At 45.7% G+C, this 25,445-nt stretch overlaps 1 protein-coding gene across 7 annotated transcripts in view; it reads left to right on the top strand.

The window, feature by feature from the left end:
* The first annotated feature begins 5,492 nt into the window (after positions 1–5,492).
* The window catches only part of Mapk8ip3 (mitogen-activated protein kinase 8 interacting protein 3), a 39,472-nt gene continuing 19,519 nt past the window's right edge, over positions 5,493–25,445 (top strand). For 2 of the 7 annotated variants that reach the window (NM_001163453.1, NM_001163450.1), the window contains exons 1-5: positions 5,493–5,933; positions 14,521–14,641; positions 18,253–18,323; positions 18,563–18,654; positions 24,331–24,382. In NM_001163453.1, the coding sequence (NP_001156925.1) occupies positions 5,616–5,933; positions 14,521–14,641; positions 18,253–18,323; positions 18,563–18,654; positions 24,331–24,382 (654 nt within the window). In that variant the 5' untranslated portion in view covers positions 5,493–5,615. Of the gene's footprint in view, positions 5,934–14,520; positions 14,642–18,252; positions 18,324–18,562; positions 18,655–21,974; positions 21,999–24,330; positions 24,476–25,445 lie in introns of all 7 variants that reach the window. The other 5 variants (NM_001163448.1, NM_013931.4, NM_001163449.1 and 2 more) reach the window with 4 other exon arrangements.

Raw genomic sequence — 25,445 nt, 5'->3', positions numbered from 1 at the left:
TCTGGTGCCAATATTTTTCTATCACTGTGTCAGAGCAAGAAACCTGCCCTTACATTATAATACTTTTTTTTTGTTTTGTTTTGTTTTGTTTTTTTTGAGACAGGGTTTCTCTGTGTCGCCCGGGCTGTCCTGGAATTCACTCTGTAGTCCAGGCTGGCCTCGAACTCAGAAATCCGCCTGCCTCTGCCTCCCAAGTGCTAGGATTAAAGGCATGTGCAACCACCACCCAGCGATAATACAATTTTGATAGGAACATTTTGTTAATTTTTTATGAGGCAGAACTGGGTATAATGGTTGAATTAAACTTACTAACCACATACAGCCTGTGTGTATTTTGTGTTTGTGCTTCTCCATAGTCCAATTGAGGGGTTGGGAAACAATGCTGAACTTTGACCCTTTTTTATAGCTTCTCTTTAGTAAAGTTCACTTCTCCCTTCCTTGATCTAGAAATGCCCAGGATTTAATATTTGAACAGAATTAATTGGGAATATGCTGTAATCTATTTAGTGTTCTGTAGTCGGAGTTTATTCTTTAGGACAAGTACTAGGAGAAAACCTGCTCCAGTTTGACTTCAGAATGCCTCAGTGACCCAGTAACAAGCCTGTGGTAACTAGTGGGTTGGCCACCTATTCAGCTGTGTTAGATCGAAGCCCCATTGAGAAAATACACTTTCAAATGGTCAACAAGCAAACTCCATATCTAGATCTAAATTACATGGTGTGATGGTTTGTATATGCTTGGTCCAGAGTGGCACTATTAGATGGTGTGGCTCTGTTGGAGTGGACGTGTCACTGTGGGTGTGGGCTTTAAGACCTTCAACCATAGATGCCTAGAGGTCAGTCTTCCACTAGCAGCCTTTAAATAAAGAATTAGAACTCTGTTTTTTTTTTTTTTTTTTTTTTTTTTTGAGACAGGGTTTTTCTGTATAGCCCAGGCTATCCTGGCACTCACTCTGTAGACCAGGCTGGCCTCGAACTCAAAAATCCGCTTGCCTCTGCCTCCCGAGTGCTGGGATTAAAGGCATGCACCACTATGCCCGGCCCTAAGAATTAGAACTCTTAGCTCTGCCTGCATCATACCTGCCTAGATGCTGCCATACTCCCACCTTGATGATAATGGACTAAACCTGAAACTCAGCCCCAATTAAATGTTTTCCTTTATAAGACTTAACTTGGTCATGGTGTCTGTTGACAGCAATAAAACACTAAGATAGATGGCTTGTGTCAGGATGACTGCCTGCTTAGAAGAGTCTCCCAGAAGTTTCACATTCTGAATACTGAACGGAGCCTTTCGATAAAAAACAACACTTAACAAGCTAGGAATGGCCATAAACACCTTTAATCCCAGCCCTTGGAAGGCAGAGAGAAGCAACTGGATCTCTGAGTTCAAGGACAGCCAGGTGACCAATGCTTCACAAAGCCAATGTGTTACCCAAAACAACATCTTACCTTGCTTGTCTACACGTAATTAGAAAGCTTGTCTACACGTAATTAGAAATGTACTGAGTTCCATGAGCTGCATTAGAAACTGACAATGCCATATCCCGTGCTAACAACTGTTTCAGCCCTTAGGCAGGCACTAAAAGATGTGGGTATGTCTCGAGAGGCTAGACAGCAGCTCTACCTGTGATAAGAATGAGGAAGTGAAACTGTCACAGTTGCCATCTCATTCTTATCACAGGTAGAGCTCATTCTTAGAAATACTACTGGAATTATATAGTTTTTGTGTTAGCTCCTAAACTAGCATCCTGAACGATGAATAATGAAATAGTCTAGACCTTTGTTACTTTTTGTTTTGTTTTGTTTTGTTTTGTTTGAGACAGGGTTTCTCTGTGTAGCTCTGGCTGTCCTGGAACTCACTTTGTAGACCAAGCTGGCCTCCAACTGAACTCTGAATACTGGATTTCAGTTGAAGATGCTATACTGTCTGGGGAAGTTTAGAAAGTGGTGTCTTGTTCAGTGAGTTTGTCAGAGGGGCAGACTTTGAGGTGTGAGCTGTTTGCCCTGACCCCATGCTTGCTTGCTTGCTTGCTTGCTTGCTTGCTTGCTTGCTTGCTTGCTTGCTTGCTTGCTTGCTCGCTCGCTTGCTGTAATGCTAGTGATGGAATCTTAGCCCTCTGGAACTGTAAGCTCAGATGGACACTTTCTTCTATAGGTTGTCTTGGTCATGTTGTTTTATTACAGCGATAGAAAAGGAATACAGTACAGCTCATTCCTTCATGAGCTGGACTTCAGGTAGCACTACATGGTTATACAAAGGTCTAGGCCCGGCATGGTGGCATACACCTTTTTTTTTTTTTTTTTTTTTTTTTCCTATTAGGTAAGCACTATTTTTATCGCCAAGAAAACTAGGTTGAAAAGGGTGGCATTTCTTTCTTTCTTTTTTTTTTTTTAATATTTTTATGGTGGCACACACCTTTAATCCCAGCACTCAGGAGGCAGAGGCAGGTGGATCTCTTGAGTTTGAGGTCAGCCTGGTCTACAGAGTGAGTTCCAGGACAGTAAGGGCTACACAGGGAAACCCTGTTTCAGGTGGGGGTGGGAGAACCTTTTTTTTTTTTAACTCACTTTGCTTTGATCAGTTTAACAAACTTGCCCCCAGTTATGTTAACAACAAAGGAGCACTAGAACTTGTGGTGCACACACTTGGGAGGCAGACAGATCTTTCTGTAAGTTCAAGGCCAGACTGATCCACATAGTTCTAAGTCCGTCAGATCTATGTAAAGAGACACTGTCTCGCTGGGCAGTGGTGGCGCATGTCTTTAGTCCCAGCACTTGGGAGGCAGAGGCAGGCGGATTTCTGAGTTTGAGGCCAGCCTGGTCTACAGAGTGAGGTTTTTTTGTTTTTTAAAGATTTGTTTATGAGTACACTGTAGCTGTCTTCAGACACACCAGAAAAAGGGCATCGGATCCCATTACAGATGTTTGTGAGCCACCATGTGGTTGGTGAGAATTGAACTCGGGGCCTTTGGAAGAGCAGTCAGTGCTCTAAACCCCTGAACCATCTCTCCAGGCCTTTCCTCCCTTTTTTTGGGGGGGGGGGAGGGGGGTAATTTTCAAGTCAGTTGGTCTGTCCCTTTGTTGGTGGGAGGTGCCCCCACTGTGATGTTCTAACTTTAAGAATTTACAGGGATGGTTCATGCCTTTAGTCCCGGTACTTGGGTGGCAGAGGCAGGTGGTCCCTCTGCCTCTGAATTTAGAACGTACTCTGGTCTAGTCTACAACATAAGCTCCAGGACAGCCAAAGCTATATAGACCCTGTCTCAGGAAAAGAACTTATGGGGTTAAAATTGCTGAGACCTAAAACAAAATACTCAGATAACCCCTAAACACAATCTTGTAACTGTAATCTGTTTACCAGGGGACTGGAGAGATGGCTCGGTGCTTAAGAGCACTTGCTATGCTAGCAGAGGACCTACGTTCAGTTCTCAGGACCCACATGGTGACTCACAACTGTAATTCCAGCTTTGGGAGATCCAATGATTCTGGCCTCTATGGGCACTAGGCATCCATGTGATTGATATATACATAGGCATCCATGTGATATATACATAGGCAGGCAAAACACTCATACCATACAAAGTTAATAACTCTAAAAAAATCTTAAAGAATTAATCATTTTATCAGTTTGTTCTGGCTCCTCATTTGGGCAATTAAAAACTAACTCCGGTGGGACTGGACCTGTGGGGAGACCACTGGCTGCTCTACCAGAGGATCTAGATGCTATTTCCAGAGCCCACGTGACACTCAAAACCCCTAGTTAACTCCAGCTCCAGAGCGTCCAGCACCCTCCTCTGGTTTCTGTGGGCACAGGGCACATACAAGTGAAACACCATCTACAGTAAATACTAATAACTGGCTCGGGTAGCAGTCACTGCAAGTGCTACTGCAGTATGCCCCTTCTCGTCAGCCTGTTTTCCTAGTTGGTTGATAATATAATACGTAGGCTCAGTTTTGCAGGCTTGAAAAATTAAATCAGTATCAAAATTCAGGCAACCTGAAAATGTTGTGGGGTGTTCACCGTGGAAGAATGCTCTGACATAGTTTTAAGCCAATAGGAAAGTCTTTATTAGCTGGCTGGTGAGTACACTGGGTGTTTAGGATCTCAAACAAGAAAGGCCTTGAGCCTTTCTCAGGATGAGCTTTTAAGGGCAAAGCCATGTTCTGGGTTGGCATGCTTCAGTTAACAAGAACAGTTAGTCAGAGGCAGAACTACAGAAGCCAAAAAGCAAAGTTAGGAATTTAGAGACTTTCTCAGAACTATCCACACTGAGGGATTGGGTCTGTTTTCATTCTTTTGGCAGGTGGTGCTATCTACATGCCGAGTTTTACAGCCTGAATTGGACTTCCATCATGGAGTGAGTTGTGCTAAGGTCTGAGGCATGTTACAAAACAATCTCTTAGAGTAGGTATTTATCTATGTGTTTGGAAAGATGAGGGAAGTATAGCCCCAGGTAATGGTGTATACTGAATGGCAGAAGCCAGGCATACCAAGTTCCAGGTCAGCCAGTGCTACACAGTAAGACTTTGCATATGAAATTGTGAGGAATGTTTTAAGTGCTCTGGACTTCAGCTACAAGAAGGACTGTGTTGGTTAAGAGTAAGATCTGGTGGCTTGCAGTTGAGAGTACTTGCTCTTAGAGGGGAGGACCTCTGTTCAGTTCTGGCCATCCATATGGCTGCTCACAACTGACCTTCTTAACTCCAATTCAGATGCCCTCTTCTGGCCTTCACAGACACCAGGAATGTGTGTGATGCACAAGTCTACATACAACCAAACACATACACATAAAATAACAAGTAACTTTTTTTTTTAAGAGGATGTGAATCTGAGCTGCCTTGGAAGGCTTTGGGGACCGGGAAAACCACGTAAGCAAGAAAGTAGTTCAAGGGCAGGAAAGATGGCTCAGTGGTTAAGAGCACTGGTTGTTCCAGAAGACCTAGGTTCAATTCCCAGCAACCACATGTTGGGTCACAACCATCTACAATGGGTTCTGATGCCCTCTTCTGGTGTGTCTGAAGAGAGCAACGGTGAATACATTAAATAAATTTAAAAAAAAAAAAAAAGAAAGAGGAAAAAAAAGCAAGTAGTTCAAAGTCAGGTTCATGGTGTCCCCAGCAAATGAACACATATAGATCGACTCGCTTTATATTTCTGTCTCAAAAGTACCGCCACACATAAGGATTTTAGAACCTGGTGTCCTGTGCAAAATGAAGCACTGCATGGAACTAAGCAACCAGCAGAGCGGGAAACAACCAGAAACAGGGCAAGCGACACATGTCGCGTGAACGTTGAGGGTGGCCAGAGTATGTATGACAAAGGTCTGAAGACAAACAGGACAGAGATAGAGAAGCATCCAGGTCACTCCAATCAGACTGAGCTACGTCCTCAAGAGCCACCAGCAACGCAGCCGGAAACGTTCCTTTAGCGTCAAGGCGCTCGGGGCGGAACTGGATGGGGCTCCACCCCCGCAGCCAGGCGGGACTTCCGGCAAGGGAGTGACGGGCGCGGCCTGGGCGGCGGCACGTCCTAAGGTAGCGGCTGCCTGAGGTGACAGCGGCCCGTGGATTCGGGCCCCGGAACGAGCCGCGCTGGCGGCGGCGGCGGTAGCCGCGATGATGGAGATCCAGATGGACGAGGGAGGAGGAGTGGTGGTGTACCAAGACGACTACTGCTCGGGCTCGGTCATGTCGGAGCGTGTGTCGGGCCTGGCGGGCTCCATCTACCGCGAGTTCGAGCGCCTCATTCACTGCTATGACGAGGAGGTGGTCAAGGAGCTCATGCCGCTGGTGGTGAACGTGCTGGAGAACCTTGACTCGGTGCTGAGCGAGAACCAGGAGCACGAGGTGGAGCTGGAGCTCCTACGCGAGGACAACGAGCAGCTGCTCACGCAATACGAGCGCGAGAAGGCGCTGCGCAAACAGGCCGAGGAGGTGCGTGGGCCCCGGCCGCCGCGGAGAGGGACGGTGAGGGACGGTGTGGGTAGCGTGGAGCAGCCAGCTCGGCTCAGCCGGCAGTATGCTGCTGATGCTGATGCTGATGCCGATGCTGCTGGGAGTGCCACTTTCTCCATCCAATTGGGACCTAGAGCACAGCCTGTGCAGAGTCCGGGAGACATGGGCCCCCATTCCTGCTGTCCTCTGACCTTGGCTGCCGCCTGCTGGCTCTGGGTTTTATTCCTTCCCGTCTTTGGAGCAAGTTGCCCTAGAATCACAAAGCCCAGAATTCTACAATTCTAGAAATAAATGCTCTTCGGTTTATGATGGGAAGTGCCTTCTTATATGAGGTTAAATTCCATTTAAGTGAAGTTGACTTGACACAGTCTTAGAGACTACTATTGAAATTAAGAGTCGATCTTGATATTTTGGCTTCTTATTAAGTTAGTGGCCCTGCATCACAGCTAGGATAAAAGCTTTGCTTATCTTGAATCATTCATACTTTCCATGGTTTGCCTTTTGATTGTCAAGATTTTGCTGTGAATGCATGGGCACCACATAACTGGCTTAATCAAGTTCTCTACATATGGGGGGATTCAAAAGCCTCAAAGGATGTGAGGAGGGCTTGGGTGACCTCAGAAACAGGGAACTGGCTCCAGAAACTGTCTGGGCTAGATCAAGGTCACACACTGACCACAGACAAAAGGACAGGCCAAGTAACAGGGTAGACCTTGGCAACAGCTTAAGCCTTACCTTCTGGGTTCATATTGCTGCCTAGTGGGGCAGTACCCTAGAAGTCTGCAGTGTTTGGTCCTTCTAGACCTGCCCTGGAGTTGTCTTGTGCCTGATACCACTCTCCATAGCCCTGACTCTCTGGGGACTTTTGATACATTGGCAAAGGACTTGGGTATTATTTCTTCCCCTTGCCTCCATACTTACATAGTCAAGATCACTAATGTGGAGAAAAAGAAGAAAATGAAGGTGTACTGTGGTAAGGCAAAGTTACATCCTTGTAAAATGGTTTCTGCTTGAGTGTTGACACTGTCCCCCGGGGAGGATGCCTCTGCCTTCCAGCTTAATAACAAGCTGGACGGAGCAGTGAGTGTACGTGGGGCTTAGGTTGTGCAGAAGACCCAGCTCTTGAAAGGAAGCTGAGCAATGCAATGAGTAAATAGATGCCAAACTGGCCCGGTGGAAGCCGGGGTTAAATGCCCATTTATGCCCTTGGAGGGACCTCCAGTGAGGGTAAAGCTGAAGGGGGACTAAACACTGTAAACAGCATCCTAGCTCCTGTGGAAAGACCTGCATGCTTATCTTCAGTTCTGTAAAAAGACTACAGTTTCCTTTTCTAAACAGGGATGGGTGATGAGATGGTGTAATAGCCCGGAGCGATGCATCACTGCATGCAGAGTTGTGCTGCAGAATTGCTGTCCCGGGCACTTTGCTTGTTTAAGCTTAGTCAGATATGGGTAATCTGAGCTGTCAGCAGCTTTCTGGGAAGACAGAATCCTAGGTTTTTAAAATTTTTAAACAGAGACAACATCGCAGCCCTTTCCTTCTTTCCTGATACCAGTATGTTTTGATACCAGGTGGTTCCCTCTCTGGGACTCAGAACCTGAGAGGAGGGGCTCAGCTGTAGTGTTGACAGAAGAAACCAGCCTGGCTATCCTGCCCCCGGGGACCACACACCTTACCCAGCCTCTCCCTCTTTCTCTCAGACCTTCAGTTGTAGCTGTTTTATAAAATGAGTGAGTTACCAAAAGTAGTGAATCAGGTTCACTACAAGTATCACTGTTGACCACTGGTTACCTAGAAAGAGAACTGTGGCAAGGTGGATTTAGAAGCGAGGGCAGTGCCCCTAATGTTTCAACTCAGACTTGGGCCTCATAATCTGTCGAGTTGTTACTGATTGGTACTGTTCTAATGTAAAGTGGTTTGTATCCCTTGGTCATTTTCCTCTGGAAGAGAAAAGGACTAGAAAGGCAGCTAACTGTACTAGCCTTTTTCCTTGCAGTAGACAAGCACTTAGATCAAGGAAAAAAGATGTTTTTTGAAAGACAGAGTATTGTCGTTATTATTGCCGTTATCTTTCTTAGCCCTAAGGATGTGGTAGAAGCACCCTTCAGGTTATCTCAAGAAACTCCAGTGGGTTCTCTGGACATTTGCTGATGCTGTGGCATTTGCTGCTACACAAACAGAATCCAAACTCAGAATTTGACCCAAGATTTATTTTTTCCTGAAAGACCCAGGATGATACCCTTTTCTCACATTTCTACTTGAAGTGGTTAGAGGCCCATTCTTCTCAACTCAAATACCCTCCTACCTTCCCAAGTGCCACTTCTATTGCTTTGTCAGGGAAAGGTTTATCAGGCTACTTCTGCCCCCCAACCCCAACTTCTAGCATCCAACCATGTACTAAAGAGATCACGAATGATCCTTATCACTCAGGAGCTCTGAAGAATTTAGTATCTTTTGGCCTGCTCCACCCAGAGTTATTCTCATTTCCCTGCTGGTACCGGCAAAGAGATTCTAGCTGGTGTGATGAGAAGGGAAGCTGGCTTTTTGTTTCTCTGCACATCTCTCCACACTGATGCTTCAGTTCCTGAGGCCCAAGGACCCCCTTTGGAGCAACCATTCTGCCCAGTGAACTTTCTGTGACAATGGGCCTGCTCTGTTTTATACTATCTAGTTCAGTAGCCGATGGGTACAGTGGCCTTTGAGCATTTTCACTGTCACCCATGAAATTGTGGAAATAGGACTTTGTTTTTCCTTTTTCTTTCTCTAGTGCTGGCAATGAAAACCAGAGCCTCAGAGCATGCTGGGCAAGTTTTCACCACTGAGCCACGATCTCAGCCTCTGCTTTTCATGTCGTTTAATACATGTGGCCAGGACAACCATGCCACATGTCTATGTGAGCATGGCTGAGTTGACTTCATATAAAAGCAGGTGACTGATATTTTTAAATTAGCATCAGGCAAGAAAGGAAAATGCTTAGAACATAGGTTTGCATTTTTCAGTGGACATTTTCCAGTTAGAGTGAGCTACCTCAGGCAGTTAAGGAGGAGACCTGGCGGAAGAAAACACTGGTGGTGGGAGGAGGGGTGCCAGCTGTCTAGGAAACAGTACAGGAGGTGAGGAATTCTCATTGGGCTGAGAAGAGGACAGCTGGGAAATCCCTAGTGCTCGGAAGTCAGCTGTGCTGTTGGCCACAAGACTGAACCTTTGATCCTGGCCTTCATCGTTTAATCTTTCATTTTGGGGGGAAAGGGGTACCAAGGTCTCATTGGTGTGCACAGACTGCACATGCTTAGTGTCCAGTTTGATTTTCAGCACTCATGTAAGTCCCGGAAGCCTTGCCCCTGCTTTGGAGTTCTCACAGAGTGATCTTGTTCTCTGCTTTTCTCTGCCTCATCCCCAGGTGACTGTTCTCTTTAACTTTCATCTTCTAGAACTTTAACTAAGCTGGAGGGGGGGGGTGGCACACGCCTTTAATTCCAGCACTTGGGAGGCAGAGGCAGGTGGATTTCTGAGTTTGAGGCCAGCTTGGTCTACAAAGTGAGTTCCAGGACAGCCAGGGATACACAGAGAAACCCTGTCTCGGAAAAAAAAAAAAAAAAAAGAACTTTAACTAAATGGAATTATTCCAGGTATACTACTATCTAGCTTTTCCCTGAGCTTCGTGATTTTGAGATTTGTTGAGGTTGTTGTCTGTGACTCTTTGAATATTTTGTATATAGACAAGAGACATGGGGGCTAACGGGTTAAATATGAACCAACAGTGACAGATTCAAAACTGTGCCTATTATGAAAATGTTTGGCACATTCTTTCTCACCAAGCCTCTTAGGTAGTGTTACCTCTTCCATTCTCTGCCTCCTTTGGGACTCCTGCCCAGTTTTGTCTTAGCTAACCTTTGTCTTACCCATCCTCCCTTTCAGCAAATACCCAGAAAAGCACACACTTCTACAGACACACACTTAGCCAAGGCTCTGTCTGGCTCATATTTAGAATGCTGCCAATTTTTTTTTTTGGTTTTTCGAGACAGGGTTTCTCTGTGTAGTCCTGGCTGTCCTGGAACTCGCTCTGTAGACCAGGCTGGCCTCGAACTCTGCCTCCCAAGTGCTGGGATTAAAGGCGTGTGCCACCAAGCCCGGCAGAATGCTGCCAATTTTTAAATGTGTTTTGGGGGTGGCCAGTTATATCTGGTTAGAAGTCTCTTATTAGGATAAACCTTGATTCAAATGTTGATGTCATGTCATTTTGTGACCTGAACTAAAGTACCATCAATCTGTCCACAAGATGTGTGTGTGTTTGTGCGAGTGTAAATGAATGAATGAATGAGGTTTTTATGAGGGTAGGTAAGTATGTACCACGCACGGCATGCATGTAGGTCAGACAGTTTTTCCAGAGATGCTTTCACCATCTACCTTGTTGAGGGAGGGTCTCTCTTATTCCTTCTGCTGTCTTACATATTCAGGATGGCCAGTGCAACAGCTTTCAGGACACTGTCCTGTTTATGTCTCACATCTCACCTGAGATGCATACCATAATTTCCAGCTTACTAATGGGTTACAGGGATCAAACCCAGGTGGTGTTGGGCTTTTATGAGTAGTGCTTTACCCATGAGCCATCTCTCTGGTTCTAAAATGCAAAGACCTGTGTCAGCTGAGGTATTGTAACATCTTCCTAGTAGGTCATCACACATTAATGTGGGTAAAACTGGACCAGATTAGGAAGCGGGTAAGAGCACTGACTGCTCTTCCAGAGGTCCTGAGTTCAAATCCCAGCAACCACATGGTGGCTCACAACCTAGATCAGATGCCTCCTCTGGTGTGTCTGAAGACAGCTACAATGTACTCATATAAAAAAAAAATCTTTAAAAAAAAGAGATTTCTTTCTTTCTTTTTGTTTTTGTTTTTGTTTTGTTTTGTTTTTGAGACAGGGTTTCTCTGTGTAGCCCTGGCTATCCTGGAACTCACGCTGTAGACCAGGCTGACCTCGAACTCAGAAATCTGCCTGCCTCTGCCTCCTGAGTGCTGGGATTAAAGACGTGTGCCACCACCGCCCAACATGAGTTTAGATTTTAGTTAATCTTAATTGTTCTTACCTTCCTGGTATCATTCTTTCTCTTTCTTGCTCCCTTTCTGTTTTGTTGTTAATTTGTTTGGTTTTTTGAGACAGGGTTTTATTCTTTAGCTCTGGCTGTGTTAGTATACACTGGCTGGCCTAGAACTCATTTGGTAGACAAGATTGGTGTTGAATTCACAAGAGATCCGCTTTCCTCTCCATCTCAAGTATTAAGATTAGAGGCATGGGCCACCACACTCAGCCCTCTCATCCATTTTTTTGAGACATAGTCTTACTCTCTAGCCTGGGCTGGCTTTAAACTTTCAGTAGCACTGTCTTGGCTTTCCAAAGTTCTGAGTTCGATTCCCAGAAACCATATGTTGACTCGCAACCATATTGTGGCTCACAACCATCTGTAATGGGATCCAATGCCCTCTTCTGGTGTGTCTGAAAAGAGCAGCAGTGTACTCATGTACATTAAATAAATTAATTAATCTTTAAAACGGAAAGGAAGGGGCTGGTGAGATGGCTCAGTGGGTAAGAGCACCCAACTGCTCTTCTGAAGGTTCGGAGTTCAAATCCCAGCAACCACATGGTGGCTCACAACCATCCGTAACAAGATCTGACTCCCTCTTCTGGATTGTCTGAAGACAGCTACAGTGTACTTACATATAATAAGTAAATGAATCTTTAAAAAAAAAAAAAAAAGGAAAGGAAGAAAGATTTCTGTTTCTTTCAAGTGCTGTTCAGTGGTTATTGCAGATATTGTGTGTAACTCCAGCCTTGCAACTCAGGACCTGCAGTTACTGTGTTTTTAACCTAGGTAGTTGCCACAGGTGATGGATGGCACAGGCTCAAAAGCCCAAGTTGTCCCTAGCTTCTCGCCTATCTGCTTGCTTAATACAAAAGACCAATAAGGCACATTTTTATTTTGGAAAGTCTTTCCCTTTCTTTTCCCCTATCAATAATGCAAAAGAACCTTTTTTGATTTTTTTGATTCCTCTTGGTGGTCACTTCTAACAAACTAGCTGAGTTCCTATGGGTATTCCTGGCCCATAAAACTGTGCGAGAGAAGAGGTTTACCTTCCAGTAAAGCTTGGTTTAGGAAAGCTCTAACAGCCCCGTGAATCCACTGTAAGAGATTACATAGCCAGCACTCTGCATTCAGGGTCCTGAATCCTGACCTCCATTGTTACCTTTTTTAAATTTATTGTTATTGTTATTATTATTTTTGTTTTTTCGAGACAGAGTTTCTCTGTATAGCCCTGGCTGTCCTAGAACTCACTTTGTAGACCAGGCTGGCCTCGAACTCAGAAATCCACCTGCCTCTGCCTCCCGAGTGCTGGGATTAAAGGCGTGCGCCACCACACCTGGCTCCATTGTTACCTTTTATGTTGACAAGTTTATAAAGTTGACTTTTTCACTTTATATTTTATGTGTGAAATGGGAAGAGTCATCTCATTCCGTGAAATTCTCTTAAAAAGGCTGACTGATCCATATGTAGTCTTCATGTGATAATTGTGTCTAGTTGATTCAGAATCACTTGTTTTCATTGTATATCTGCATATACACACAAAACCTCCTGCATTTTGCTGGCTCTAGGGTATTCTTCCTTCAGCTTCCATGAGTACAGTGTCTTTAATCCTGTGTAGATTTCCTTCTGGCTGCAGTCTCTTCCCTCCCAACTTATCCCCACCCCAACACTCACACACACCCTGGGGTATTCCCCTCTTGCTGCCTATACAGGATGAGTCAGCCTTTCATCATTCCCTGGAGCTCTGTGCTCCAGCACAGAGACCTTGGACAGGCTGCAGCAGGAGGGACATCAATTGTCCAGACTGCTGTGGAGTGAGTGTAGGTGGGTTATTATATGAAGCATGACCCTAGCCAGAAACTGCAGTCAGAAGCCTGCTGTTGCGACCTGTGAAAAGCTTTTTATGCCTTTAAAGTCCACCTTGTGTTCATGTTTCCTACAGATGGGATTTCCTGTCACATTCCAGCTTCCTGTTCAGTACTTGCACACACTTCATTCCTCAACTCTTACTACTGTAGGGATTACAAAATGTCACTCACGTAGCTTGACCTTCTACTTCAGAGGCAATGTCTATACCCAGGGTCCACACCATGGGTGCTGCCTCCTCTCTCGGCCTCATTAGAGTGTCTGTTTTGCAGAGTGATTTCTTTTCCTTGGTTTGATGATGATCATTTTGCTCAGAAACTTTCCTGGCTGGGGCTTTTCAGAGGCAGTGCTTGTAGTTTTTAGTCTAGTAATAATGGATCTTGAGCTAAGAGGTGATTGAAATGCAGATTAGTGGGGATGGAGAGATAGCACAGGGGTTAAGAGCACTGGCTGCTCTTCCAGAGGACCAGGGTTCAATTCCTAACAACCACATGGCAGCTCACAACCATCTGTAACTCCAGTTCTGCAGAATATGATGCCCTCTTCTGCTCAGCAGCATCCTGCATGCCTGTGGGACTTGTAAACTCACACAACCATGCACGCTTATAAAAATAAAAGCTACAACACACTTGAAAAGCAGAGACAGTGATCTATGTGAGTTCGAGGCCAGCTTGGTCTGTAGTGAGTTCCACAAGGGGGAGTTTTTTCCCTATCTCGATAAAACAAGTGTGCCGGGCATGGTGGCGCATGTCTTTAATCCCAGCACTCGGGAGGCAGAGGCAGGCGATTTCTGAGTTCAAGGCCAGCCTGGTCTACAAAGTGAGTTCCAGGACACCTAGGGCTATACAGAGAAACCCTGTCTTGAAGAAAAAAAAAACAAAAAAAAAAAAGAAAGAAAGAAAGAAAAGAAAAAACAAGCAATGGAAAATAAACAGTGAGGTAGAGATGAGGAGAGGCATTGTCTTCCTTCATCTCCTTCTTTAGTACTGACAGGGTAATCTGTAGTCTATTGCAAGTAACATGCTCCACATCTTTGTGGATCCCAGTTAACTGATCACGTGCAGGCCTCCCTATTGCTCATGAGGCCCTGGAAAGGTATGTGAAAGCTAAGTTTACAGGCCATCAGGGATGGTATCAGTTAGCCAAAGGTTTGGTTCGCTCATTATTGGACTAGTTGTGTGTGTGTGTGTGTGTGTGTGTGTGTGTGCCTTCTTTTTTTTTTTTTTTTTTTTTTTTTTGTTTTCTTGAGACAGGTTTCTCTATGTAGTCCTAGCTGTCCTGGAACTCACTCTGTAGACCAGGCTGGCCTCAAACTCAGAAATCCGCCTGCCTCTGCCTTCCAAGTGCTGGGATTAAAGGCGTGCGCCACCAACCCGGCAGACTATTCTCATATTATTATCAGGGTTTATCTGCAGTGTCTCTTTATAGATGGGGAAAGGCAGGTAGTAGCATGAAGGGAAAGGAATCGAGGATCTAGTGGAGACCGTAGCTCTGGTGCCAGCTTGTGACCTTAAGGTGTCTGGATTCTTGGGCTCTTGAACTTGTGCTTTTCCTTATGAAAGGCTGCTCTCAAACCTGACCAACACACACCAAGCTTATCTTTATCCTTCCATGCATAGAAATTCATCGAATTTGAAGATGCCTTGGAACAAGAGAAGAAAGAACTCCAGATCCAGGTAGAACATTATGAGTTTCAGACACGCCAGCTGGAGCTAAAGGCCAAAAACTATGCAGATCAGAGTAAGTAGCTAGCAGAAGCCATACGTTGGGATTGCATGTATAGTCTACAACTGATCTGGGGAGGAGTACATAAGTTGTTGATCAAAGGGAGTGGGTGATTCTCAACTACTTGTTCTGTCTCATCACACAACTGTGTATTTCCATAGTCAGCTTTGGGTGGAAATAAAGTCCTGTGGCACAGCACACTTTACTTCATAAATGTGTCTATAGCAAACACTCAAACCCTCAGTCCTGCTGTACTTCTAAGGAAAAAGTACTGTGGCCTTGAGTCCTGACTGATCTTTGTGAAGCTCACTGTTTTAGTGATAGTTTCTAGGAGATCTTTAGGTTTTCTTCTTGTTTGCAAATACTAGCCATTTGTCTACTACTCACCTCAAACATTGATCCTCAGCATAAGAGTCCCTAAGTTTCAGCCTTAGAGTAAGTCAGGACCAACTTATTAAGCCAGTTTTCTCCTTTCCAGAATCCTGGCCAGCTATATCTGTAGGGAAAGGTAAAAAGGTGCTTTTGAAAATTAAGAAATAGGGACTGGAGAGATGGCTCAGTGATTAAGAACACTGGCTGCTCTTCAAGAGGAACAAGGTTCAATTCCCAGCAACCACTTGGTGGCTCACAACCACCTATAATGGGATCTGATGCCCTCTTCTGTCATACATGTGTACATACAGATAGAGTAGTTATATACATAAATCTTTTTAAAAATCTGTGCAAAAATTTAAAAAAAAAATGCCAGTTGTGGTAGTTCACACCTTTTATTTCAGCACTGTGGAGACAGAAATAGGTAGGTCTCTGTGAGTTCAAGGCCAGCCTAGACTACAGAGTGTATTCTAGGACAGTCAGGGCTACACAGAGTAACCCTATCCTGGAAAACTAGATGATAATAATAATAATAATAGTAATAATAATAATAACAGTAACAACTATAGAAACATAGCTTGTAAGGCTGTGCCTAAGGGGCTGGAGATTAGCTAAGATCATGTACTGCTCCTTCAGAGGACTGAGTGGTTCCCAGCCCCTCTATCAGGCAGCTCATAACTGCCTGTAACTCAAGCTGTAACTCAAGCTGCAGCAGGCTCTGCTGTCCAGCTTCCTCAGGCCCCTGCACTAGTGTACACAGCCCACCCACCCCACCCCACCCCACATACTCATAATTTAAAATAATACAAATAAATCTTTAAACTGTACTTAAACTATAGTGTTGCTGTTACAGCTATCATTCAATTTTTTTGTTTTTATGCTTTAGTATTTCAGTAACTAAAACACATTTGTCACTTTATGTGGTTACCTCGAGAAATAGCTACCTTCATTACCTTCCTGCTGAGGACCAGGGCCTGAGGGTGAGCAGTGGGCAGGGGGCTTCTGTATGTGCTAGTATTGCAAACAAGAAGCAAACCTTAATGCCTGTTACGGTTTTTTGTTTGTTTGTTTTTTGGCTTGTTTGTTTGTTTGTTTGTTTGTTTGTTGGTTTTTCTGAGACAGGGTTTCTCTGTGTATTCCTGGCTGTCCTGGAACTCACTCTGTAGACCAGGCTGGCCTCGAACTCAGAAATCCGCCTGCCTCTGCCTCCCAAGTGTTGGGATTAAAGCCGTGCGCCACCACTGCCCAGCAGTGCCTGTTTTAATATATATATATAAAATAAACCTCATTTTATACAGGTACTGTGACTTTCCCTTTGATTAGAGTGTTTGACATGTGAAAACTTACTGGCTCTTTTCTTAGAAAGGAAAAAAATGCAAAATAAGATTACTGGCTGGTGAATCTCCAGGCTAGCTCGAAGCTGAAGCCTGAGGGCCAAATGGGAAGCTCTCAGTGAGGCAGTACCTGTACATGCACCCAAGCAGTGGCCTGTAGGGAGGTCCTCACTAACCCTGACTCCTCCAGGTACACATGGACAGCCAAAAGACAGCCTTCCCAAGGGACAGATAGGCTGAGTTTGAACACACCTGACATGGGTAGACTTGTTGTTTCTTGGGCAGCCACATAAGTGTGTGCTGTTTTAGTTTGTGTAAGTCATGCATATAGTGCACCAATGTCTATAACTCAAGTATATAAGTCACATGTGTTCTGTGTTTTATACACATGTATAAGTCATGTGTAGGTTGGGAACTAGTATCTATAAGTCACATGTGTGCTAGCTACTAGAGTCTTGTAAGTTATGGGCTTTGGATGTTAGTATCTGTGTTGGGTGCTAGTGTCCCTAGGTCCCATCTTTGTTGAGTGTTGGTGTCCCTAGGCCCCATATGCAATGGGTGCTGCTATTCTTGGGCTCCATGTGTGGTGTGTCCTGGTGCCCCTGGTTCCATGTGCATTGGGTACTTGTTTCTTTGGGTCTGGTGTGTGTTAGGTGCTGGTGTCTATGCTTTAAGCTCCTTCAAGAAAAAAAATGCAGCTGATTTTACCTTGCACTGATGCTTATACTGAGCTTCAAAAAAGGGTTCCTACACTACTACCAGTTGTCAGATGCAGGATGAGCAGCAGTAGTCCCCACAGATGCTACCTGGCCCTTTCCAGAGCATAGAGCCCAGTGTGGTCTGAGATGAGGTGTAGAGCCATGTAATTTGTTAGATCAATCTAGAGAAGACATCGGGAGACCATGAGGAGCTGAGGAAAGCCTCTCACTGAGGACAGATGAAAGCAAGTGACGAACCATACCACCCAGCGTCCAGGACACACGACTTGCACATGTCCTGCCTTGCTTTGTTCATCATCGTCACTCAGTGGGCTACAGAGATAGAGGTACGGAGGGAGGCACACAGGACAGTGGCATGCTGGCTCCATTAGCAGGACCCAGGAGCAGGCTGCCTGGCCAGTATTGCCATTTAGCTTGTTTTAGACAGGAACAGCAATAGATGGGACCGTTCTAGGTGTCAGCAGGGACTACCAGTTTTAGGTAGTAGCCTAGAGAAAACAATTTCAGCTCTTGATGTATATAAGGAATGTAGCGATTCGCTTCATCGATTGCTTCTGAGCTCGGTCAATCTTTTTGTTTTGTTTTGTTTTTGAGACAGGGTTTCTCTGTGTAGCCCTGGCTGTCCTGGAACTCACTCTGTAGACCAGGCTGGCCTCAAACTCAGAAACCCGCCTGCCTCTGCCTCCAGAGTGCTGGGATTAAAGGCGTGCGCCACCTCGCCCAGCTTGGTCAGTCTTTAACATGACTCAGATTATTCACTTGAATTTTCTCTTTTCATGAGCTTCTCACTTCTTTTGTTTAAAATTTTTTATTTAGTTATTTATTTGTTTTATGGGTTTGGAGGATGGAGCCCAAAGCCATGTTCATCATACTAGGCAAGTGGTCTGCCACTGAGTCCTCACCTCCATTTTCTGTCAGTACATGCTATGAGATTTGCCTGTGTTTGGAAGCTCTGGCTACCCTGAGCAGGTGATTCTGTGAGTGCCACCCATCCTGGGTTCTCTTACATCAGGACTGAGCATTCTCACATGTGAGGCTCACACCATGTGCACATGCCACTCACCTTCTCCATCTAGTGCTCTCATCTTTCTGAGCAGAGTGCTGCTCTGCTGTACCATGTGTCAGGGCTGTTACAGTCCAGAGCACATGGATTGAGCAGCGGAAGGTAGACTGCAGCTGACACGGTGGTTGTGTTTTCTAGTTTCCCGACTGGAGGAACGAGAATCGGAGATGAAGAAGGAATACAATGCCCTGCACCAGCGGCACACAGAGGTAGGTGCTGGTGGGTACCCTGCAGGCATGAGGGTGGGTGTTAACTGCTACGGCTACACTTTACCATTTGCTGCCGATCTTTGGTCACTTCTCATACCTTCGTTGTTTAATAGAAAGCTGTCTGCCATGTTCTTTAGATGCTTGGTCCCTAAAAGAATTGTCTTATCCAAGCACAGCACTTCAGAATTCTAGCATTGAATGTTTAGTAGATGACACTAATAGGGAAACCCTCTTGACAGATGATCCAGACCTATGTGGAACACATTGAAAGATCCAAGATGCAGCAAGTTGGGGGTAGCGGCCAAACAGAAAGCAGCCTGCCCGGGCGGAGGTAGGTGGGCCTGGTGGGTAGGGCCTGGTGGGCAGGAAGGGAAAGTGGTAGGGACACTGAGCAGGAATGTGCATGAAGGTGGGTTTGACTTTACTGTAACTGCTTTGCCTTCTGCTCAATCCCGGGTCTTTGTCTGAGGCTCAGGGAAATTGTGTACAGTCTGTCCTTGTTCTATATGATTTCTAATTTTGCAAACTTTACCACTTATTAAAATATATGTGAAACTTTGCCAGTCAGTATTCACGGTGCTTTCATAGCTATGTGAGCATATTGTGGGGGTGTGGAATTTAAACCAAAGGCTCTTGACCAAGATTTTACCCAGTGGTGCTCTAATTCCCCATCTGAACCCTTACCTAGATGCCAATGGGAGGGGCAGGAGGATCTGCACAGCAGCCTGACAGAAAGAAGTACATGGAGGCCTTGGCCCAATAAGAGGGCTTTGAAGCAAATGGGACTTGAAACAGTCACCCAACCTTTTTTTTTTTTTTCTTTAGTCACCCAACATTATTTGACCTTATTTTCTTGTTTAGACTGAGTGTATATGTATCATCTGGTAGGGTCAGTTCAGATGAGCTGTGGAATCTAAAACTGAGATCTTTGTAAAATATGTACAGATCCCAACTTGGGGCAGTAGCTTAATGTTCTTCATCTGTATTCTAAAACTGGCACTTCTAGCCTTTGGCCCATAGATCACATAAGTGCTAAGATAACTATGTATGCAGCCCAACACATTAGAGATAACAGTGTCAAAAAGTTGGACACCTACTCTATAACGGGCCTCCTTGCACAGCCCCATCCCTGTACCTCATGCAGGGAAGGATAATGTCCAAGCCCCTAGGTCCCTGTTAATGGCCATGTTCAGGATTTGGTGCTAGTTTTGCTTAAACGTCAAGAAGAACCCTGCTGAGCATGGTTCTGTACCTCTTTGTGTCTGAGTCAGGGTATCTATAGAGCAAGTATCAGAGGTCTCATGGGGCGTCATCACCAGCTCTAGAGATGAGCAATTAGAGACATTAGTCAAGTGTGTGGAGGAGTAGGAGACAGAACACACAACCACAGATTTTTGAATCAGGCATCACCTTATTGCTTTGTGGTTCCAAATTCCTGCAACTAAACCTTTTGAAGTCAGGTCTGGACCAGAAAAAGCCTCAAGTTGCTTTATGATAAGGCTGCATATTCCTCCTCCTTGCTTGTTTTGTACACTGTATCTACAAATGGAATGGTTCAGGATAGACAGCTCTGGGCTGAGTGTGGCAAAGTCTTTGACATGAAAACAAGATGCATATGAAAGCCTGAGGAAGGTAGGGAGGGTCTGGGTGTGTGTGCTCAGGCATGGTGCTGCTGCTTGTAGCAGAAAATAGGCAGCATACATGCATTCTGAAGAGATCCCAAGCACTACAAGAACTAGCAAGACAATATGGATCGTTGTGGTGAGCTGTGACACTGTGTTCACTATAGCTGAAGAGCAGAAGCACTAAACGACACACTGTCAGTTTCTGGCCCAGGAAGACTCCTTCCTTGCACACTGTGATGTTGTTCCCTTAGAGGATCTCCAAATGACTAGGCTGATCTTGTAATCAGTGATCTTTAAGGAGGTATTTGAGTCTTGTGTAGAGGTTGGGGGGGAGTTGACATCTTCAGCATTCTAGAACCTTCTAGCAATCTCCTGCCAGCCTATCCTTCAGGAGAACATTTTGGAGCAAGACATGATGGCTCAAGTCTGTAATCTGGGCACTTAAGAGTTGAGGTAGGAGGAAAACCCACAGATTTTTCCATACAGCTAGAACTACATAGTAAGTTCCTGGGTAGCTTAGGCTACAGAGTATAAAAACACTGTCTTAGAGAGGGAGAATTCCTTAGCAGCTTTGTGGTTGAAAATGTGGGAGAAACATGCCTAATATATCACAGGAACCTGGGCAGTGTAACCTAAACCCAGGATTGCAGATAGCATGTAGTATCTTGTGTCACAGGTGGATACTCCAGGCCCTGTGGTGCTGAAGAAATAGATAATCTCGGATCCTCTGAGCTGAGCCAGAACCAAAGCTGGGTTGGGTTCAGAACCGTGTAGGCTGTGAAGCTTACCTCTGATGGCTCTGGTCATCACCATGAGCCAAGTTAGGTTATCTGCTTTTCCTTGGAAAAGAAACACCTCAACTTCAGGCAGAATGTGCTCTCCTATGGTATCCACTTAGTGAAGGGATGGAGGCCCGTCCAGGAGCTTGCTACCAAGGTATTCCTGTGGGCTCCATAGTTTTACACCTGCAAGGTATCCAGAGCCTCTACTTCTACCTCCGTTTTTCTCCTACTCTTAGATTTTTTTTTCTCCATCTCCAGGCAACCAGGCTGTAAGAAGCATGCTTCCTACCTGAGAGGAGTTTAGGGCCCTTAGGCTAGTGCTGCCTCCTATCTTCTCTTCCCTAAGAGAGCCAGTATGCCCTTGACATGTTTCATGAGAAGTGGATCTATGAGTGTCCTCAACCCATAGACTCCATTCTCCCTGCCATTATTGAGTAGTTAAATAGAAACTAGTCTGTCTCATGGTCTAAACCAAGCTGGCAACAAGGTAGTGCAGAGCCCCTGGCACGAACAGCAACTATTTTGATCCAAAATAGTGGGCTAATTGAGGTGAAGAAGGAACCCTTCCTCCATTCCCAAGTGTGTGTGCACTTTCACAAGTAGGGACTGTACTTCAGCATTGCTGATGCTCTGCCCTTGGGATGAGGTAGAAGGAAGCTGTGTCCTTTAGGTCAGATGTTTAAGTTGGTCCACTCAGAGCTCACACTTTGTCAGTTCCCCACAAGAACTTTATAAAGGCTTTCTTCCTCATGAGCCTGAGCTGCTGGCCGCATGGAATGCACGTGGCCTTTTCCTGCACTCCTTGCGTGGTTTTCAGAATCTATATGTCTGGAATGAACTCAGTGAATGCTCCAACACTTACCGTTCTTAAACCATTGCTGCAGATATGCATGGGAGCTGTGTGTCTCTGTGCTCTTGTCCTATGTGCACATGGTATTTGTGATAAGTCCTGTGTTCGCCCACCTACCTGTTCAATAGGTCACATCCTAGGGTCTTTTGTCAAAACCATAAGGATCTGTACCTCATGTGTCTATTCCTGTAGGGATTGTGTATAGCTACTGTCTGTGTAGAGGGGAAACATGATGGGGTCCAGATAGCTCACCATCATCATGCACACGCTTTCTCTGTGAGCACATGCATAGATAACAGCCAGTGTGCCCTTCATTCTCTAACGTGGTCTTCTTGTCCTGTCCTCTGTGCTGTCGCTGCTATATGCTGGCCATTGTGTCTGTTGCTGCTTGCAGTCCTCGCCAGTCGTGGAGGAAAAGGTAAAGCCTGCTGGTCTTTGTCCACTGCAGTGTTAAGGCCACTGTGAGGATTGGGGTTGTCTGAGGGAAGAATTAGGAGCGATTGCATTGATTGAAACCACAGTTTTCTTGATGACCTTCTTCACAAGACTGAGAAGGTACAGACTTGTCGCATACCCTAGCATAGCCACATAGTAGCTGGCAGAGCTCCTTGAGTTTTTCAGGTTCCAGGTTCTACCCCACACTCAAGAACTGTCTGCCCTCATCACAGATGAAATCATGCCGTTGACTCCAGTCACTGAGAGCAGTGTGTGGCTGAAGTTCCATTTCACCCTGACTTGGGTAGTAGGCCAGTAGAAACCTCTCAGCTGTGGATGTGATCAGCAGTGTGTGTGTCATTCCATCCTTTGAAACAAGAGCCACCTCTCCTTGTCATCCTGTAGCATCTGCAGGAGAGGAGCGGGAGCCGCATCATTGGCTTAGGGTCTAGGAACACATTATGTGCTTCCCACCCAGGTCATGAGTAAAAGTGCTTAACGGGGTCAGAACTAGGCCCAAGGGGCTTCCCAATTGGAGGCAAAATGTGGTCAAGGAGGCTAGGAGCTCTGCTGCCTTCTCAGTCCTTGGCAATGTTGCCCTCTCAGTGGCCCAGAGACTGGGCACTTGTGGGATTGTCAGTACACCTGAGCTAGGGAAGTTCAAGTAGACAAACTCTCCAACTCTTTTTAGGACGAGACATCTGAATTATTTCTACTTGATGCTAAAAGGCCAAGCAAACCCTATCTATGTGAAGGAATGATGCAAGCCAGACACTGGAGAGTGCCTTCCAGAGAGGCCTCAGCCCTGAGCATTCCTCCACTAGCCCAATCAACCTATAGTCCCCACATGAAACACCCAGCCTCTTTGATTCTATCCTTGCCATGACAAGCCAGTAAGAAAGCAAACTCAAGTCCCAGCAAGTGTGAGGGGTCTTCTTACTGCAGGAGATGTTGTTGTTTTGGGCAGGACAGACTAATTGCTGGATTTCTACCAAGAGATCCTTGCCCAGACTCATGCTTTCTCAAGGTAAACTGCTACCCTACAGGCAGTTTCTGAGTATCTACTACCCTCAGCCTTCCTCCTCACCCCTTGCATTCTTCATGAAGTAAGGAGAGAACGCACATTGCCTGCCTTCAGAGTCTGTGTGCTAGCCTCTGCACATGGATCCTTGGCACTTCCACTTCCATGTCGCTAGGGGCTGAACACTTAGTGTTAGAACTATGGCAAGAACAGACATTAATGTTTGATCTGAACAGCTTTGAACATTTTAGACAGCCCAGGGATGGTGGTGTTGCCTAGACCTGTGTGTGGCGAAACCTGCTTGATTGGCAGCCTCTAGTTCTGGACCTGCCTTCTGTCAGCAATGACTGGGGAGATCTACACATAGAAACATTGTCCTTTAACAGTCACAACAGCAGTGTTTTGACCATGTCCTGTTAAGAAGGATGAGGAGATGGTTCAGTGGAGTCAGATTCCAAAGAGCTTGCTGCCAGGTAGTCTAGCCAATGAGTGCATTCAATACAAGACCCTGTCTCAAAAGACAAGGTGGAGAGTCTCACACAAACCCGAGAGGTCCGAGAGAACTGGTTGGTGAATGAAGAATTAAAGGTCTTGTTGAGGCTGGAGAAATGGCTCAGCAGTTAAGAGTACTTACTAGCCTTCCAGAGGACCTGAGTTCCGTTCTAAGCACATGCATGAGGCAGCTCACAGCTGCCTGTGCCTCTAGAATCTGACTCCCTTCTGGACTCAGGTGGCACCTATACTCACTCACGCACACCTATCCATATACTACACACATATATTCAGATTTTAAAAACAATAAATATTGAAAAAGCTCTTGTTGGCATTGCTTTAGGATTACCAGCTCTGACACTGTTTCTGTTTAAAATAGACAAGCTGGAGAGATGACTGATAGGTTAAGAGTACTGACAACTCTTCAGAGGACCTGGGTTTGATTCCTAGCACCCACATGGTAGCTTACAACCATCTGTAACTCTAGTATCAGGGAATCCAGTGCCTTCTGACCTCTATTGCACCAGGCATGCATGTACACAGATGTACAGATAGGCAAAACTAATCGTACACATAAAATTAACTTAAATTAAAATGTTAACTTAGAATATGACAGAAAGGGAAAATACTATAAATCCTAGTTAAGGAACATTTCCTTAAATGTGTAGAGAATGATACTTAGTGGCTGGGTACAGGATGCTACTTTAAAGCATAGACAGTGTCTCTGTGTCAGGAAATGGACTCTGACTCTCATAGCACCATCTAACCACCCCCTCCTGTGCTTACCTCTCTTCTTCTGCAGCAGGAAGGAGCGTCCCACCTCTCTGAATGTCTTCCCCCTGGCTGATGGCATGGTACGTGCACAGATGGGGGGCAAGCTCGTGCCTGCGGGGGACCACTGGCACCTGAGTGACCTCGGCCAGCTACAGTCCAGCTCCAGCTACCAGGTTTTGTAGCCGTGTGTGTAGTGAAGGTCCCCAAACTACTGGTGTCCCATGTCCACACAGGGGACTCCGTCCAGTCTTTGCTATTTTCCCTGAGTTAGTCTACCATCCCCTGACATGAGACAGAAACAGAGCTGGGATGTCAGAATGCACGAGCTTCCTGCTCTGTTTGACTTCACACTAGCACCTGTGAGTTTAGGATAGCCCCCTTAGTTTCCCAGGCCACTCTGCAGCCAAGGAATTTGTCTGTTAAGGCTGAACAACCAGAACTTATTCTCAAATAAATGCCTATCTCTGACTAGATGCCAGCTAGAATGCATTGAGTATCTAGAGTCTGAGACTTCTGTTTGGCAGAGGCATAGATAATGTGATGGCTCTTACCTTGGGCTCTTCTATTTGTCTTTGGCCGTAGCTCCTCGGCCACAAGCTGAGAAGGGAGATACCACCACCCACAGATATGCTTCCCAGACATGGAACCCAGAAAAGGCCAGGTCATTTGTTCAGGACTCCAGGTCACTTCCTGTACGGCGGGGGAGGGGTTGTACTTAGCTGCCTAGAAGCAGCTGCAGCATTGTCAGGTAAGGCAGACTGCCTTCCTGGGGTGGAGGAGATGCCCTTTGGTCTGTTGAAAACTTCCTCACAGAGGGAACTGGGGGGACATGCTCTTGAGCCTCTGGATGATCTTGAAGGACATGGGGTCCAGGACTTCTGAAATGTCCTGCTGTTGTTCTTGGCTTACTCTCCTTGCTGTGTCCAGCTTGCCTACATGGGCTGTTGTGTGTTGCGGGCTGCATCAGAAGGTGACCCACCACTTCTACTCTTGTTTTAGGCAATGAGTGTATCTGCAAGACAGAGGTGCTGGTGCCTTGTCTCACTGTCCTGCCAGTGTATGTGCCCTAAGAAGAAGGCACCAAGCTGCATAAGAACTCTCCTATCCCTGACCATCTAGATATGGCCTTGCCCTTATGCCAGC

This window comes from Mus musculus, chromosome 17 (assembly GCF_000001635.26).
Source record: "Mus musculus strain C57BL/6J chromosome 17, GRCm38.p6 C57BL/6J".
In the NCBI taxonomy this organism is placed as follows: Eukaryota; Metazoa; Chordata; class Mammalia; order Rodentia; family Muridae; genus Mus; species Mus musculus.
This window is presented reverse-complemented; position numbering and strand designations above follow the sequence as displayed.